Raw genomic sequence first — 15873 nt, forward strand, 5'->3', positions numbered from 1 at the left:
TGTTCAACTGCTGTAGAGAACCTTGACCCTTTGCATCTCAGTGTAATGTGTTCAACAGCCTGCAGTGTTGTTGAACATCTCATTTGAGGTCAGTTTGCATTTTTAGGGTTGGTGGAAACTGGAGACTCTAGTCTGGGTTATTAAGTGTCTTCTGGAGAATTTGCTGACTACATAGGCTGGTTGGGTCCCTGGTCTGGTATCTTGAGTAACAGTAACAAACACCAACCATCACCTCCTGTACCCTTTATCTGTACCTGTGCTACTAAAAGTGTTTAGGTTTGTGTGTTTCTTCCTCCTCTAAATACCTTATCTTGCTTTACTGTTTAAAGCTGCTCAGTTTGGAAGAAAAGTGGCTGTTTTGGATTACGTGGACCCTTCCCCACAAGGTATGGATGAGAAATAATGGGGTAACAATAGCTGGAAATGCATGTAAAGCAGCTGCCTAGGGGAGCAGGTTGCTCCAGACAGCAAAGGGGCCAAAGCTGCCTGCTTTGCTGGTAGTAAAAGTCTTTAAACCCAGCTTGCAGTACAGCTTGTGCCCTCCAGCATGTCCCAGCTGTTCCTGCTTCCCCTGCACATTCAGCTTGGTAGCAGTGTTTGATGCTACCACTTGTAGTGGACTTTGGACTTAAATAAGAGAATATTCTCTCTGTCAAAACGTTACTTACAATTTCTAAAAATTATGAATTGCATCATGTTGAGGTTCTTCATGTACAATGTATAAAATAAGATCTGCAGATGTGAATGATTAGTGACTGGATCTTCAGAGCTCTGAGAAACATCTTGAGATAGTTTGAATTTTAGAAGAAAAATATGCAGAGATGGTTTTTATCAAAGCAAATGAGCATAAACAAAGTTAGAAACTGATCTCTAGGAGATAACAGAGTGTGTGTTGCTTCAGAATTTTTTAACTGCTGTGACCCAGTTGCATTAAGCTACACTAATCTCATGCATTTACTTTTTTTTCTTTCTTTTTTTCCTTCTCCCGAGGAACCACATGGGGACTTGGTGGAACTTGTGTGAATGTTGGCTGCATTCCTAAAAAGCTTATGCATCAAGCAGCCCTTTTAGGGAGTGCCCTTAAAGATGCCCATCACTATGGCTGGAACATAGCCCAACCTGTTCATCATACCTGGTAAAGATTACTGCCCATCTTCACTCCTGTGTGCTGCAAATGCATAACAATAACCAACTTTTCGCAGCTGGTGTTTTTTGGGGACAGTTAGGGAAGTGGATTTTGCATGTGACATTTTAGCTTGGTCCTTGTTTAAAACACAGAACTGTATTTACTGGTTTCTCAGGGCAGGTATGTTGGACTTGACGATTTATTTTCATAACAAAAAGTACCGTGGAACATTCCTAATTTCTAGCAATTGCCTGTATCTTTGAGTTGCATAATCTGAATTTGTAAAATGATGACTCCATGTTCAATGTCTTGTTTTGTGGTAGGTCTGTGATGGCACAAGCTGTTCAGAATTATGTGAAATCCTTGAACTGGGGACACAGAGTGCAACTACAAGACAAGTAAATAAGTCTTTGAAGTTCATCTTTTCTCCCATAGTCAAGGAGCTGCTCTTCTTCTTGTAGAATTGCAGAATTGCCTTTGAAGTTTCTCACTAGAGGTAGTATTTTGAGTTTGTGACTCCTTTCTACTCAGGACTGTAAGTGCCCTTGTCAATTCAAGTGTTCTCCTCCCCTCCCACCTTCCTTTTCTTTTCTGGGAAGCAGTGGTTGACAGTGACCACACATGAAAGCTTTCTTGCAGTGCAGTGATCAGGGGATGCTCTCTTTAATCTGGAGAGGTTTTGCATTAATATGAAGTAATCAGAGTTTCTGAAGATACTTTAAATCTTGTCCCCCGACATTTCTATGCCATACAAACCCACAGATAACACAGTGCTGGAGCAGAAGGGTTTTTTTGCTTTCAGTGCAGAAATGGTTCCAAGTTTTTCAGCATGCAGTTCCTTTTGTAGAGCAATTATATTAATAGAAAACTTAGCAGGTTCTAGTCTTGTGACTCCTGCTGAGTCACTTTTGAGTGCTCTTAAATGAGCATTGTATTAGTGATGCTATAGATAGTACTAGGCATGCTATAGCTAGTGGAAAATGTCGTTTGAAGAGGTCAATAACGTGATCCCCAAGTGTGTTACAAGGTTGGTTACTTTGCTGTATAGAGGAGTTAACTGTGACACAAGAATTAAGTGGAATTAAGCTGCCAATGTTGAGGCCCCTGAAATAAGATGCTTTGTTCCTTTTACTGCTCTAGGCCTATTAGCTGCCTTTTTTAGCACTTCAAGTATGGAAAAGGTAGCTGATTGTATTTCCTGCCTGTTGTTTGTTACGTGTGCACTGCTGATGCTGTTTGCTTCTCCAGGAAGGTGAAGTACTTCAACATGAAAGGGAGCTTTTCCGACCCCCACACGGTCCGGGGCTTGACAAAAGCAGGTAAAGAGGTGAGCTGCTGTGCTGCTTCTGCAGTGTTGTTCACTTCAACTGTTTCAGGGCAGCTGGGAGTTGGATTGGCCCTTTTCAAATTGCTTTAGGTATTTGGGGATAAACAGTGTTGTTTTGGTGGGGGCAATTTGCATTTTCCACCTCAGAAGTTGTTTCTGAACTTGACTGTTGCCTGCTGAGTCCCTGGCCTGGCCTGTCAGATGCCACTGCTCTTCTGTGGGTGGAAATGCTGAGACAAAAGATGTTATTTGATTTGGTCAGGCATACTGATGCTCACAGAAATGTAGAGAGAACCATCACCTGGGAGCATTAGGTCAGTGTGAGATGTTCCCCTCCTTCAGGTGATTTGTAATGATCAGCTTTCTAATACCAAATCTGTGTGGGAGGCAATTCTAATGAATGCACAGATTCCAGCAGCTGGGTCACATAAAGGAATGCTGGCCACTGCTGCATATTTAACAATACTGAACATGCATTTTTAACACCTTTTTGGAGTTAATATCCCTTTGAGAGAGCAAATGCTTTTTAGGGTAATGTCTAGGGTTTTCTAAAAACATGCTACCTTTGAGGTAGCTGAACTCTGGGCCTGACTTGCTGTGATCTTGGTGTGTTTTGTCCTAAGCAGAAATCAGTTTTAAAAAGTTGTTGTTTGTGCATAACTGTTGCTTCCAAGTAGTCATCAGAATCTTGCTCAGTATAAGAACAATTGCAAGGTTAATGTTAAAACAAAACCTGATAGAGGATGAGTAGGAGAAACTCCTGCATGTATTAGTTTATTTTATCTCCATCCTTTTTTAATGTATTGCTGATTATGTCTTATAAATAGTAGATGGTAGTGGCAGCTTTCTCATTTATTACTCCTTTGTACACAGATGAAGTCTGAAGACAGATAAAAGAATTTGAAATGGTTTATTTTGATTTTTTAATTTTTGTTTGTAGACTATTGTTACTGCAGATAATATTGTCATTGCTACTGGAGGAAGACCAAAGTATCCTACACATGTAAGTTACCCTTCCCTCTGACAACTGCCATGGCTTTGCTGGTTTTTGTAACTGTATGTGCTTCAGATCACAGGGAATGTTTGGAGGATGTAAATATAAAGTAACTCATGAGAGATTTTTTTACTCCTGTCTTTATATAAAGGACAGCTTTTTAGAAAAACATTTCCATAGAAAACACTTTGCATCAGTTGAGTCTGTTGATGTTGCTCAGAGCTGTGGGATAATTCAGGTTGGAAGTGCTCTCTAGAGGAACTTTAACTCAACCTCCTGCTCGAGGAGCTTGGGGTCAGCCATGGGGTCAGGTCACACTGCTCAGGGCTTTTGGAAAATCTCCGGGGACAGAGGCTGGGTAACAGATCTGGGCAACCCCAGATGTGTTCCCTTGGTGTGCTGGCTGTCCTTCAGCCCACACAGCCCAAATTGCTGTTAGCTTCTCTTGCTGCCAGGATTTACGGTGCAGATTCAGGATCTTACCTGTGTGGTCACAGATTGCAGGTGCACTGCAGTATGGAATCACAAGTGATGACCTGTTCTGGTTAAAGGAATCTCCTGGAAAAACGTAAGTTCCCTTACCATGGCTTTCATAGATGCTGGCTTTCATTCTTTTTCTGTATAGCAAGGTGAAAAATGTTCAAAATTGCCTTTTATACACCAGTTTTATTTCTGTTTTCCTTCCGAAAATGTGCTTTGCTGTGCATCAGCATCACACTACCAACCTTCATTAGTACCTCATAGATCTTCCCCCTCCTCCTCTTATGAAACTCCCTTCTAAAATCAAATTAAATACGAATTTTCACCGTGTTAGGTGGAGGCGACTTGTTTGCTGTAGCGATTACACAAAGTCACAAGAGGGCAGCATGAACTCAACCAAGGGCTGCTCTGTCCCCCTTCCTCACCACGGGAGTGTGCAAAAGTGCTCTTGGGTTAGGAGGAAACTCCAACTTAACTTTGTATTCTCTTAAGTGGTGGCAGTTCTGATAACGAAAGAAAATACGATGAGACATTTGGGTTACTTTTGCCATTTTTTTTTTGCTGTGGAATCTATTGTTTGACTGAAGTATTAAAATATTGGTTTTGATGCAAATACTAAAGTGCCATAGCTGTTGTTTTTTACAGCCCATAGCACAGTAAGATTGCGAGTCAACACTGCACTACAGAGAAACTTCCTGGTGCAAAACATTGTGATAGGAAATGCACATTTGCTGGCACGAAAGTCAGATAATACTATTTTTCCTTTTCTCTATTGAGCAATTCTAGAAAATGCAAAGTATATATAAGAAACAGAGACTTCAGACTGTAATACTGGTGGTTTTGAAAGACAACAGAGTTGCCATTCATGGTGGTGATTTTCTAGAATAAAAAATGCACTGTGTTAAACATCAAATAGATAAACAAGGCTCCTTGGTACAATTTAAAAAAAAAGTAAATTTGCTGTTGTTTGTAATATATCAGTCACCTCTTGAATTTTGAAAGCATGATTTATGCGAGGAAATTGTTTTTTTAAAGAAGCAACACCCACACCAACACCCTCCCAAAAAAACCCCAAACCAAAACATAAGATTTATCCCTCTAAGATGTTTCTGTGAAAATGTGGCTTTTGTCCAGTTGCTGCTAATGCAAGTTGTAACAGTGTAATGTGGGAGTCTAGTGTTTATATGTTGCATTCCTGAGATTTAGTCAAAATAAGCCTGCAGGGGCTACAGTAGCATTTCTGTGCTTTATCAGGCTGTGTCTTAGCAAATGAATGAGGGAGTTGTTAAAGGTTTGTTTCTGTCGGATTTATTTCTATTATAAATATTCCCAAGGTTCAGTTTAACACCTTTTGTTTTTAGCCTGAGCTGTGTTGTACTTATTCTTTCTTTTCTCCCTCTCCAAATGTACATATCTCAGCTACAAATTACATGCCTGGAGGTTATAGAACTGTCAGTCCTGCAGTTATTCATATTAGAAAAAAAAAGGAAACTGTTAAACAACTTAAAAGTCCCTTAGATATACAAACATGGGAAGAAATTCTCGCTACTGAGATGAAGGGTTTTGGCAGAGTGAGTTAGAAAAGATGCTTTGAAATGTGTTGAGCATGAGTGAGAGATTGAGCAGGTGTGAACAATGTCAGGCTCTGCTTTCCTAACTTCTCTGTTAGACTCTGACAATGCTCAGGAACCCCCTGCTTTGTGCAAGGAATTCTGAATTATGTGGTGCTGATATTATGAATAAGTGCCAGCTGACATCTATTTTTCATCTTATGACAAAGAAGAGCAAACATATGCCCAAATTACAGATACTCTCATTCTGTTCCCTGTGAATCTCCAGCACATATTTTCTTTATGGGCAGCACGTGGCACTTTGCAGCCCTGCCCAGGAGCTCCATGCCAAAGGAGGGGGTGATCATCCGTTCACACATGAATCAGATGCCCTAATGCTGGAAAAATGAGTTCCCACTCTGTTAAATTGTTTGCCAAACACAAACCCCAGACTAGCAGATTTTAATCGCTTTAGCTCAACCTGTTCTTTGTACACCTTCAGAGTTGTGTGTTTTTATTGTAGGATAGAGAGATGTTATCTGGGGTCTTTTGTGAGAAAACATGTGTTGCAGTGACTGTGCAGTCCCTGGGGCTCCCAGAGCAGCAGCCTCCGTGTCTGCACCGCTCAGAGGTGTAACAGCGTTGCTCTTACCCTGGGACATGGTGCACACTGCTTTAGGGTAAGGCATAGGGCAAAAGCCCATTCAAAAACTCAACAAAATGCTTTGCTATCAGTGGAAATCCTTTGTGGGATTCCTCCCCAAAGTGGGGGATTGTAACAAGTCTGCAGAACACACGGACAGCAGAGCAGAGCCGGGGCAGCCTGTGCAGCAGCTGAGTGTGCATGGCTGGCTGCTGGGACCTGCCTTTGCTTCCAGAGCAGGGACTGGGACCCTGCCTTTTGTCCCCAGCAGAGGTGGGAACTGAGGATCTGGTCAGGAGAGAGAGGGATGTGCAGCATAGAGGGCGTCTGGGGACAGGCACAGAAACTGCTGTGCTGGAGAGCTGATCCACCTCGTAAACTGAAAGTGTTGATGGACAAGTTCAGTGATATTCCTGGTTGAAAGGGTGTGAAATATGGGGAGAGAAGGGAGCTGGAGTTTTATTTAAGAACTAAAGTGGATGTATTTGGTAAATACCAGTCTAGGTAAATCTATTAAACCCATTTTCTGTATTTATGTACACAAATGTTTGGAGACAGGAAGGGCAAATATTTGGCATTTGGAAAAATAAGATTATTAAAAAGCAGATGGTTATAAATCAAAATGAAATTTAGCAATGAATAAAATCTGTAATAAGAACTGTAATCTACTTGATGGGAAGACATAATCTACTTGATAGACTGTCCCCATGTGCTGAAAGATGAGCTGTCAGAGGATTGGCCTGGCTGAATAGAGAACTTTGGCTGGAACTCAGGAAAAAAAGGAGTGTTTATGCCTTTGGGAGAAGGGGTAGGGATCTCAGGAGGACTATAAGGATATCGTGGGGTTATGAAGGGAGAAAATTAGAGTTAGGATTTAATCTGGCTACTGCTGTAAAAACCAGTAAAAATGTTTCTATAAATACGTGCTTCAGAAAATAATCTTTTGGTTGTGCAAAAATATGCACAAGCTCATTCCACTGCTTTATTCCTCTTTTCTTTTTATGTAACAGGTTGATTGTTGGAGCCAGCTGTATCCTTTGGAAAACCTGTGATGATCTATGATTATAAGCAGCATCACTGTCTTTCCTATGAAAGCTCAGTTTAGGGAATTCCTTTGGTCATGCCATATGGTTGAGTTGGTGAGAGAATAGTAATAGTTTTCTATGAAGTAGCATCATGGAAATTAAGGTCAGCTGGGGATAAATTCTTGGGATCTTAAAACCAATGTTAACTATGAGGAAAATATTCTAAGACTTCCAAGTTTTATTCTGAGTACAAAAGCAAGCTAAAGATGTCTGTGTGAGGAGAATTTGGTATCTAGGTAAAAATCCCACTTGTATACTACCCTTTTATATCGTGTTTACATGACATCATTGTTTGTATTTCCCTGACTGGTGATTCACCAGATGTTTCCCTTGAGTGTGCTGGTTTTCTGACAGGCATTGGGCTGGACACTGCAGTCATGATGAGAAGTATCCCACTTCGTGGGTTTGATCAGGCAAGTATGGAATATCTTACAGTGTAGGAAAGTTATTTCCATGTGTGAGAGCACAGTTTCTGAGGCAGGAGGGTTGCTGTTAGAAGCAGCAGTGACAAGCACCACAGCAGGCAGTGACAGCTCCTGGTTGTGTGCCAGCCCCTTCCACGTGGAAGTAGCTTCCTTGAAACCAGCAGCTTGTATCCCTTAAACTGGGGGCATGAGTGTGCAGAACATTGGATAGGAACAGTCCTTGGGATTTGCAGCCCTCAGTGCAGAACTGAGCCCTGTCCCAGCCCAGGGAACAGTGTGTGTGGCACTGGGGAACACTCAGAGCGGGGCTGTCTCTGCCAACCTGATCCTCTGTGGGCAGGAAGAGCACAGCAGACATACCAAAGGTAATAAAGTATTAATAAGTCATTATGTTCAGTCTGCTGCCACATCAAGTCTGATGGCACCTGAGCTCGTGTTTCTGAAGAGACACAGCCCTGCTGTTGCCTTCATATTAGTTAATATCAAAATTCTGTAAGCTGGGAGCTTGCACCTAGTTGTTCTCTGTGAGTGGTTTTGTGATAATATCCTTCAAGTAATAAACATATTCTTTAACAAAGTGCAACCTGAATTACTGCAGTCAAGAGCACTGCCATCTTTGGATAAACCTGTCAATGTGACACTTCACTGCTTGAGTGTGGGGTGGCATTATTTCAAACAGGCTCTTAGGACAAAAGCATTATTTCCTTTTTGTAGGAGAACCTTCTGTGAAGTCTTAGTGATTCATAGTAATTGCAGGGAAATGTCAGGTGTCGTGGCAAAGGGAAATATTTTTCTTCCATTGTTTTCTGAAAGTATTTAATTTTCATCAAACTGCCAGAAAATGCTCTAGATGCTGGTTTTGTATAAAAACCAAATTATTTAAAAGCAACTGTTCTATTCATATACTGTTTTAGTTTTTGAAAATAATTGGAGTATTCAGATATAAATGCCTCTTGGAATGGAGTTGCAGGTCGTAGTGGCTCCATAAATTATATGCTGGCAGTGCATAGTAACTGATTGACAAGGAATGTTTGAAATGCACACTGTACTTACTGGATTTTCCTGGACACAGCTGAAGGAGGGTTTTACATTAAAAACGTCATATATCTAAGGATTAATAATTTGTTTTTCCTTCCTAACAGCAAATGGCATCTTTAGTAACTGAGCACATGGAATCTTACGGCACCAAATTTTTAAAGAGATGTTTCCCAACCAAAGTTGAAAAACTGGAGAGCAACAGATTGCAAGTCACCTGGAAAAATACTGACCTGGGCACAGAAGAAACGGATTCCTTTGACACTGTGATGTGGGCAGTAGGTAAACATGATTATCTTAACATTTATTTGCAATGCTTTCCATTCTGAAAATGAAGACACTTCATGTTGTCTGGGGCCAAACAGGCCCCCACTTTTCTGTGTATTAAATACTTAGTGACCTAAACATTGAGAGTGGTTTAATTCTTGTCTGGCATACCTGACTTGTTCATTTACAGTCTAAAACCACATTAAGTTACAGTGAGTGAAAGAAGTCAATGGTAACTACTTTTGCATGAGCTGCAATAAATGGGGACCATGTGGTCTTCCTCACCTTTACTGGAGAGTGAGAACGTGAGTTCCAGCAGCTCTGGGGTGCAGGTTGTGTGCTCTGAGTCCATGCTTTTGTTTTGTTCATGAACCTATTCACTACAAGTGCATATTTATCCTGTTTAAGAGCCTCCCATTTCTTCTTTTTCTAAACTGTGGTGCTTAAGTTTGTTGCTGCAGCCATCATCCAATTCAGAGAAAGAGAAGTAACTGTGTCTAAAATCCAAGCTCCCTGCAGGGAACCTTTAAGGGTTCCCTGGTTAAGTCAGCTTTATATCTTCCTAATACCCCAAAAGAGAGCAGGTTGGTTGTTTTGACAAATGTTTTCTTTTCCTTACTGTGACTACAATTCTCTTAGAAGTGCAATGGGCTTCTATAAACTGTGGAAACAGCCTATAATAATGGATTATTCTCACCAGAACCCATCAAAGAGACTAGTGCTTGCCAAGAGCAAAAAACAAGGTTATGCTATCTGGAGATGTGACAGTCCTGAAAACTGTAGAATAATATTCATGAGGTGAGATGAATGTTTCCAAAAAGAGGGTTTCTAAACGCTGTATTTGATTTTCTCAAGCTTTCTGGTAAAAAAGCCAGACCATTCTATGGTCCTGTGAAAAGGACACTGAGTTGGAGTCACACATGTGCAATGACAAGTCAATTTGTTTACTTTTGTCTTTTTTACTTTTGATGGAAAGAAGAGCTATCAGACTGAAATAATAAGGAAGAAATCTCTGTTTGGTGTTAATTATAATGGAATAAGGTTGCATGATAGACTGTTGCAGTGTGAGTCCACTCACTAACTTGATAGAGGGACTACCTGTATTATAATTTTTGTCATAGATTTGAGTTACAATCCATATTTAGAAACTGCAAAATGAATAGTTTGAGGGTTTAGGGGGTTTGTGTTGCCTTTTCTTTTAGTGTTCACATTGCCACTCCACCCTTTAGGATTACACACATTAACAGTTAAAGCTGGTTGATGTGCAGTCCATATGATTCATTGTTTTGCTCTGTATCAACACACCCACACCAGGTGTCTCAGATAATAGGCTGGGAAACTCGGTGGTGTTGAGGATTTCCTGTCTGCAGATGTGCCAGTTACAATACTGATTGAGGCAAATCAGCTTGGAGAGTTAGTTAAAAAGGAACCACTATTGTTAACTAGTTGTAGCCTGAATCATACCACATATTTCCTTGATTTTTGTAAGTGCATTGTGGAATTTTAGTAGGATTTTATGAACAGTGTTAAAAATATTTACTGGCAGTGGGACATAGTTTGAGTTTGATAAGCTACAGTGCTATCTCTTAATGTAAGCCTATAAAAAAATACATTTTTTTCTGTGAAGAATTTTGTTTTGCTTTTGGAATGTGTGATTTTCTGCTTGTGTGGATAAGCCAATAAAAACAGGCACAGTGCCCTCTTTGTTTTTCTAGCAGCTTTTTTTAACTAGTTGAAATATTTGAGGGGGGGGAAAGAAATCTCATTTTGATATGTTTTAATGTAATTTAAAAGTTTCAATTCAAAGCTTTTGTAGGGTACTGTCCTGTAGCTGTGATACCTTGCTGAGTGACCATACTGATACATTCCAGCTCAGTGAAAGAGCTCATTCTTGACCTTTATTTGATTCTGCTGTCTAGCTCAGTAATGTCCTTCTGTCTTGCCTGTGCTGTCTTCTGCTTCTTGAGAATTCTCCTGAAATGATAAGATTTTGAGACTCGGTTCTACAGTGAACAAAAGAACAGATAAACTTTTCCTGTTCTCTAGTATTCCCCCTGCCCTTAAGGACACACAAAAAATGTCTCTGTCAGATGCCTTATGTACCTGAGTGCAAAGCAGTGGTAGATTTGTGCATGTCCAGAGTGAACAGGGGGGTCTTCATCCAGGGAAAAGGGATGGACACCTCTGGAAACAACTGCAAGTGCTGAGCTGCAGGACAAAGGTGCAGGAGCTCAGCCTTTGTAGGGTGGGTTTGATTCAGCTGTTGAGGGGCTGAAACCTGTGGGCTGAATGCTGCAGTTGCAAATAGCTAATGTATAAAAAGAGTTGGTGAGTAATATTGCCATTGGAATTTGCAATAGATGGCAAAAGATCACTGCTGGAACTGAAAGCTGATTATTCACAAAGTCCTTAGAAAAGAGACCGAGAAAGAACCATCTCTAATGGGATCTTAATGTGTAGAGGAGCAACACTGGACTGATGATTTAACTGAGCAGGTTTTCCAAAATCCTGGAATTAGTTTGGCAGAGAATGTGAGGCTGTGTGTTGGTAAACTGTCAACAAAAAAAGCAGTGACCAGTGGCAGATTTTAAGTTTAGCTTCACAAAAAGAGTTTTCTCCCTGATGAGAGCAATGGAACAACCATTGCCAAGTTCCAGTGCATTTGTCAGCCCAGAGGAACACCAGTGTGTCTGACACAACATCAGCTTTGCTTCCAAACAGAACACTGGTTTAGCTCAGCGTGGAGCTGGAGGGTCTCAGGGGTTGCACAGCTCGTGCTGTCGAGGGGATCATCCTTTGTGTCCCACTGCAGGTTTGGTGGATTTATTCTGTCATGCAGTTAAATAAGATCCTCACTGTTCAGTATCAGCAAAGGGTTAAGTACATAACTTTTTTTTTAGTAGTAGTTTTCTTCAACTCTTACAACCACACTGCTTTGGATTAACTAGGGAAACAGAAATTTTGTTTGGAGATTTTCTTTGAAAAGTCCCATATGGTAAAATATTGCTGTGATCTCCTGTAGGCCATACAGAAAAGGGGATAGGTTTTGGATTTGTCTTGGCAAACAAAATCTTGCTATCCAGTTTTTAACCTTTGAACTATTCAGTGAAAAATAGTGCACCTTGGTTGATCTCAGACAACTGTTAATGTGATGTGGTTTGCTGGGTCTTTGTTCTGAGCTTCCCATGTCTGTCTCTCTTATTAATTTAAATTCATTACTGTCTTGGTAAGATATGGTTTTTGGAATTGTAATGAAAATTGTCGTTCCCATTACATCAGCCAGTGCTTTTAGTTGTTCCCCCAATATCTAGTTTTAATGACATTCAGTCAGACTTTATTCAACAAGGCTATTTTTAATGTGCTGGTCATTTGTTTGCATTGACAGAGACCCTTCATTTGTTTAACCCTCCCATAAACTTTGAGTGTAACTCTTATTTTGTGCTACTTATTTTACCAGCTTGTAAGTACAAAAATCACCTACTCACGTTGAGGAGAAGTTATATTGTAGGCTTTGCCTCTAATCTGCATGTGAAGAAGGTTTTGGATTGAGAACTATTTCAGCACTAAGGTGCTATTTAAGTTGGTAGGTGATGGCTAACCTTTACCTGAATGGTGGTATAAATAAATAAAAAATGGTGGAAAATGCTCCAAAGTAATTCCTTGAAACCAGTATAGTTCCTGACATTTTGTGCAGAATACAGGTTATGTCAAAAGGGAATGGTGGTTGGGTGCTGGTTTTTGAGACTGCAGAGCCATCCTTTGAAACAAAACCTTTGGTTAAAGCAGGCTTGACGTGGGGGAATTAATGTAAGAGTGAACTGTAGCTTTCTCCTCAGGAAATGTTTCCAGCCCACTTTACCTTGTACAGGAGCTTGAGAACAAAACAAATGGAACTGCTGCAGGTCTGTCCCGTGCTGTAAGGTTTGCCTTTGGGTGCTGTAAGGTTTGCCTTTGGGTGCTGTAAGGTTTTCCCTTGGTTGCTGTAAGGTTTTCCCTTGGTTGCTGTAAGGTTTTCCCTTGGTTGCTGTAAGGTTTTCCCTTGGTTGCTGTAAGGTTTTCCCTTGGTTGCTGTAAGGTTTTCCCTTGGGTGCTGTAAGGTTTTCCCTTGGGTGCTGTAAGGTTTTCCCTTGGGTGCATGTCAGCTGGAGTTGCTGTTGGGGTTGGTTTCGATGGGATCACACTGACACCTCTCCAGACACGAGCAACATCAGCTGTGCAGGGTGGGCACGGTGGGTGTTTGCTGAGGACACCGTGGCTGCCACGGCCCTTCTGCTCCTCACCAGGGCTGCAGGAGAGACCTGGCACAGCCCAGGGACTGCCCCAGCACTGACTGAGGGCCACATCTCTTTGCAGATTGTGGAGGCGTGCTGGAAGTTTATCAGTAGTGGATATAAAGTTCAAAAGCTTCCTTGTAGAACTGGTGCACGCTGCTATCAATGTGATATGAGTCCTGAACTTTTTTTTTACCTTACTTAGTATTACTCCTGTCAGAATTTTCTTGTAATCTGAACAGTAGTTACAATGAATTGGTCTTTATTAGCCATTGTCAGCTGGTCTTGAAACTAATCTGGCACCCAGAACAAGGTGAGAGACAGTACCAAGACTGGGAACACAGAGATTTTGATTAAGGTCAAACTGAGGTCAGATTGGATAAAGTTGTGAAGTGATGTGTCAAAATGTGTAGGGAAGAAGTGGAGAAGACTATTGGGCTTAAGCTTTGTTTAAGAAGAACTGTCTTGTCACCCTGCAGTATCCTCACAGTGGCCATCTGCAATAAAATGTATGGTTGGCTCCAATTTGGATTTTTCAAATGCTGGGAGGCAAACAGACATTCCAACTTCTGTGATTAAGAAACTGTGGAAGACCCATTATAAAATTTTGCTGTCAGCTGCACCTTTATCACCCTGGGAAATCTTACAGGATGCAAGAGTGTGCTGTCACTCATTTACTGCTGCTCCTTACCTGGCTGTGCCCATTCCTCTGGTTTCCTCCAGTTTTAACTGTGTCAGTCTCCACTGTTGAAGGCCCTCCCCTGGAGGTCACAGCAGTGCCACTGCCTCCCCCTTGTTGTGTGTGAGTGTGACTCCAGATCCCCTGCCAGGGGATGGCACAGAGAGGCCACATCCCAACACAGCCAGCCCAGCAAACATCTGAGGTGGTGCTTCAGCCACTCTCCTGGCACTCCCTGGAGGTAAACTGGCTAAAAGCCCCCTTAGGAAGCCATGCTCTTAGATTTTACAAAAACAGATCAAAAAGCTGGTTTTTCTTTTAAAGTTAAAAGCAAATGGGGACAGGCACTGAAAGCAGGGATGTGTGTGGTTTTCACAGCTGTGTGGTAAATGTATGGGTTTATTAAAGGTGAGATTATGATGTGTAACAAGTGCAGGAGGCAGATAACCTTTTTAAGGTTAAGATTTCATTGGACTTTTCTTCTAAATGTCTGGCATAATATTTTGCTAAAATATTATGCTAAATCTAATCTTGTGTCTTATACAGTCATAGACTCCTATTCTTTGGTAGTCTCAGGTCAGGGGACATCATCAAGTAAAAGCACACGTGCTGACTTTAGGGGAAGGATGGGGTTGTGTCCTTGGTAGGATTTGGTATAGATATTGTCCTCTGGATCTTAGAAACAAGCTCTAAAGTCCTGTTTTCTTGAAGCTGAGGATGTAAAAACACTGAGGAGTTGTGGGTGTGAAATGGATGTCCTACTAAGAAATGGTGAGAACTGATTCTATGATACATGTAAGTGAATGTTGGGAAATATCAGAATATCCTGAATTTGGCATTAAAACTTCACGAGATACATTGTCTAATCATGACCCTAAGCTACTGGATTTGAGATGAAGCAAGATCAGTAAGTGTAATTCTGACTTATGGAGGTGGGCCAGCGTGGGGCTAAAGACCAATAAAGCTTCAGTTCAGTGTTTTAAAGTTTTGTTTTTGCTTTCAGAAAATAATATTTAGGCAGTAAAATTGAGAGAGAAATTGCACTATCAGTAGCAGGATATTTTTTTGTAATTCTTAGCTATTAATACCAAGCTGTACACATGCTAAAATAGACTGGAATGGAAAGGTTAAGTGTTATCCTGCAGATTTGATAAACTCATCTGTTGTTGTCACAGGTCTTTAAGTGACTCTATTGACAGTTTTTCTTTTTTTCCTCTTTCAGTGCCTGCCATTGCGTGCTAAGCTTTTCTCTTGGCTCTGCCTGGCAGGAAAAAGGGGAAACTAGAAAACCCCATTAGTTGTCCATTTGCAGAATACCCAGGCTTTACTCTCAATACACAAAGAAATACAACGGTAGGAAGTTGTTTCACATCCGAGCCAAGATAAGGTCCTGGAGGTTTATTATTTTTGTTGCCTGATAGCATCAGGACTGGGGAGCAGGGGGCAGAGAAGGAACAGCAGATCAGCATCCCATGGGGACAAGAGGAGGGAAGACAGACAGATAGCCAAGTGCCGACAGCTTCAGTCAGTGCTCCCAGAGGAAGTGTTGGTTTCTCCAGATGAAATTCATACACAGGAGTCTTTACAGGGGCACTCAGATGGGACATTGTTTGAGGGGCCTGCCTATGTGGCAGATGTAGAAAGCAGTGAATCATATGTTTACATATAATTAGGTCTGTATTGACAAGCCAGGTTTTCCTTTTGTTTAATAATTTCCTACGTTAACATCAAAGAGCTTGTTTTCCTAATGAGAACACATTTCCCTTTTTGTTTTGCTTTGCTATAGCTCTGTATTAACATCAAACGCAGCCCGTGACTCACGCAAAGGAGACCTAGAAATGGACAGATATCCACAGTCAGCTAAAGCCTTACAAACAGATGCAATGCTAGCAAATGCCCTTAATTTGGATATATTCAGGAAACGTTTTTATGTGACTCTGTGCATCCTTGCAGTTTTTGGGGGTACCTGGTTATTTCACTGTGCTTATTGA

At 41.1% G+C, this 15873-nt stretch overlaps 1 protein-coding gene across 3 annotated transcripts in view; it reads left to right on the forward strand.

The window, feature by feature from the left end:
• Positions 1-15873, forward strand: part of TXNRD2 (thioredoxin reductase 2) — a 49112-nt gene that overhangs the window by 965 nt on the left and 32274 nt on the right. For 2 of the 3 annotated variants that reach the window (XM_025895507.2, XM_025895506.1), the window contains exons 1-9: positions 338-386; positions 991-1135; positions 1450-1524; positions 2375-2453; positions 3394-3456; positions 3945-4015; positions 7131-7150; positions 7527-7618; positions 8773-8947. In XM_025895507.2, the coding sequence (XP_025751292.1) occupies positions 1050-1135; positions 1450-1524; positions 2375-2453; positions 3394-3456; positions 3945-4015; positions 7131-7150; positions 7527-7618; positions 8773-8947 (661 nt within the window). In that variant the 5' untranslated portion in view covers positions 338-386; positions 991-1049. Of the gene's footprint in view, positions 1-329; positions 387-990; positions 1136-1449; positions 1525-2374; positions 2454-3393; positions 3457-3944; positions 4016-7130; positions 7151-7526; positions 7619-8772; positions 8948-15873 lie in introns of those variants that run through there. The other variant, XM_029961184.1, reaches the window with a different exon arrangement.

Source organism: Manacus vitellinus, unplaced genomic scaffold (assembly GCF_001715985.3).
Source record: "Manacus vitellinus isolate BGI_N305 unplaced genomic scaffold, ASM171598v3 scaffold_31_pilon, whole genome shotgun sequence".
In the NCBI taxonomy this organism is placed as follows: domain Eukaryota; kingdom Metazoa; phylum Chordata; class Aves; order Passeriformes; family Pipridae; genus Manacus; species Manacus vitellinus.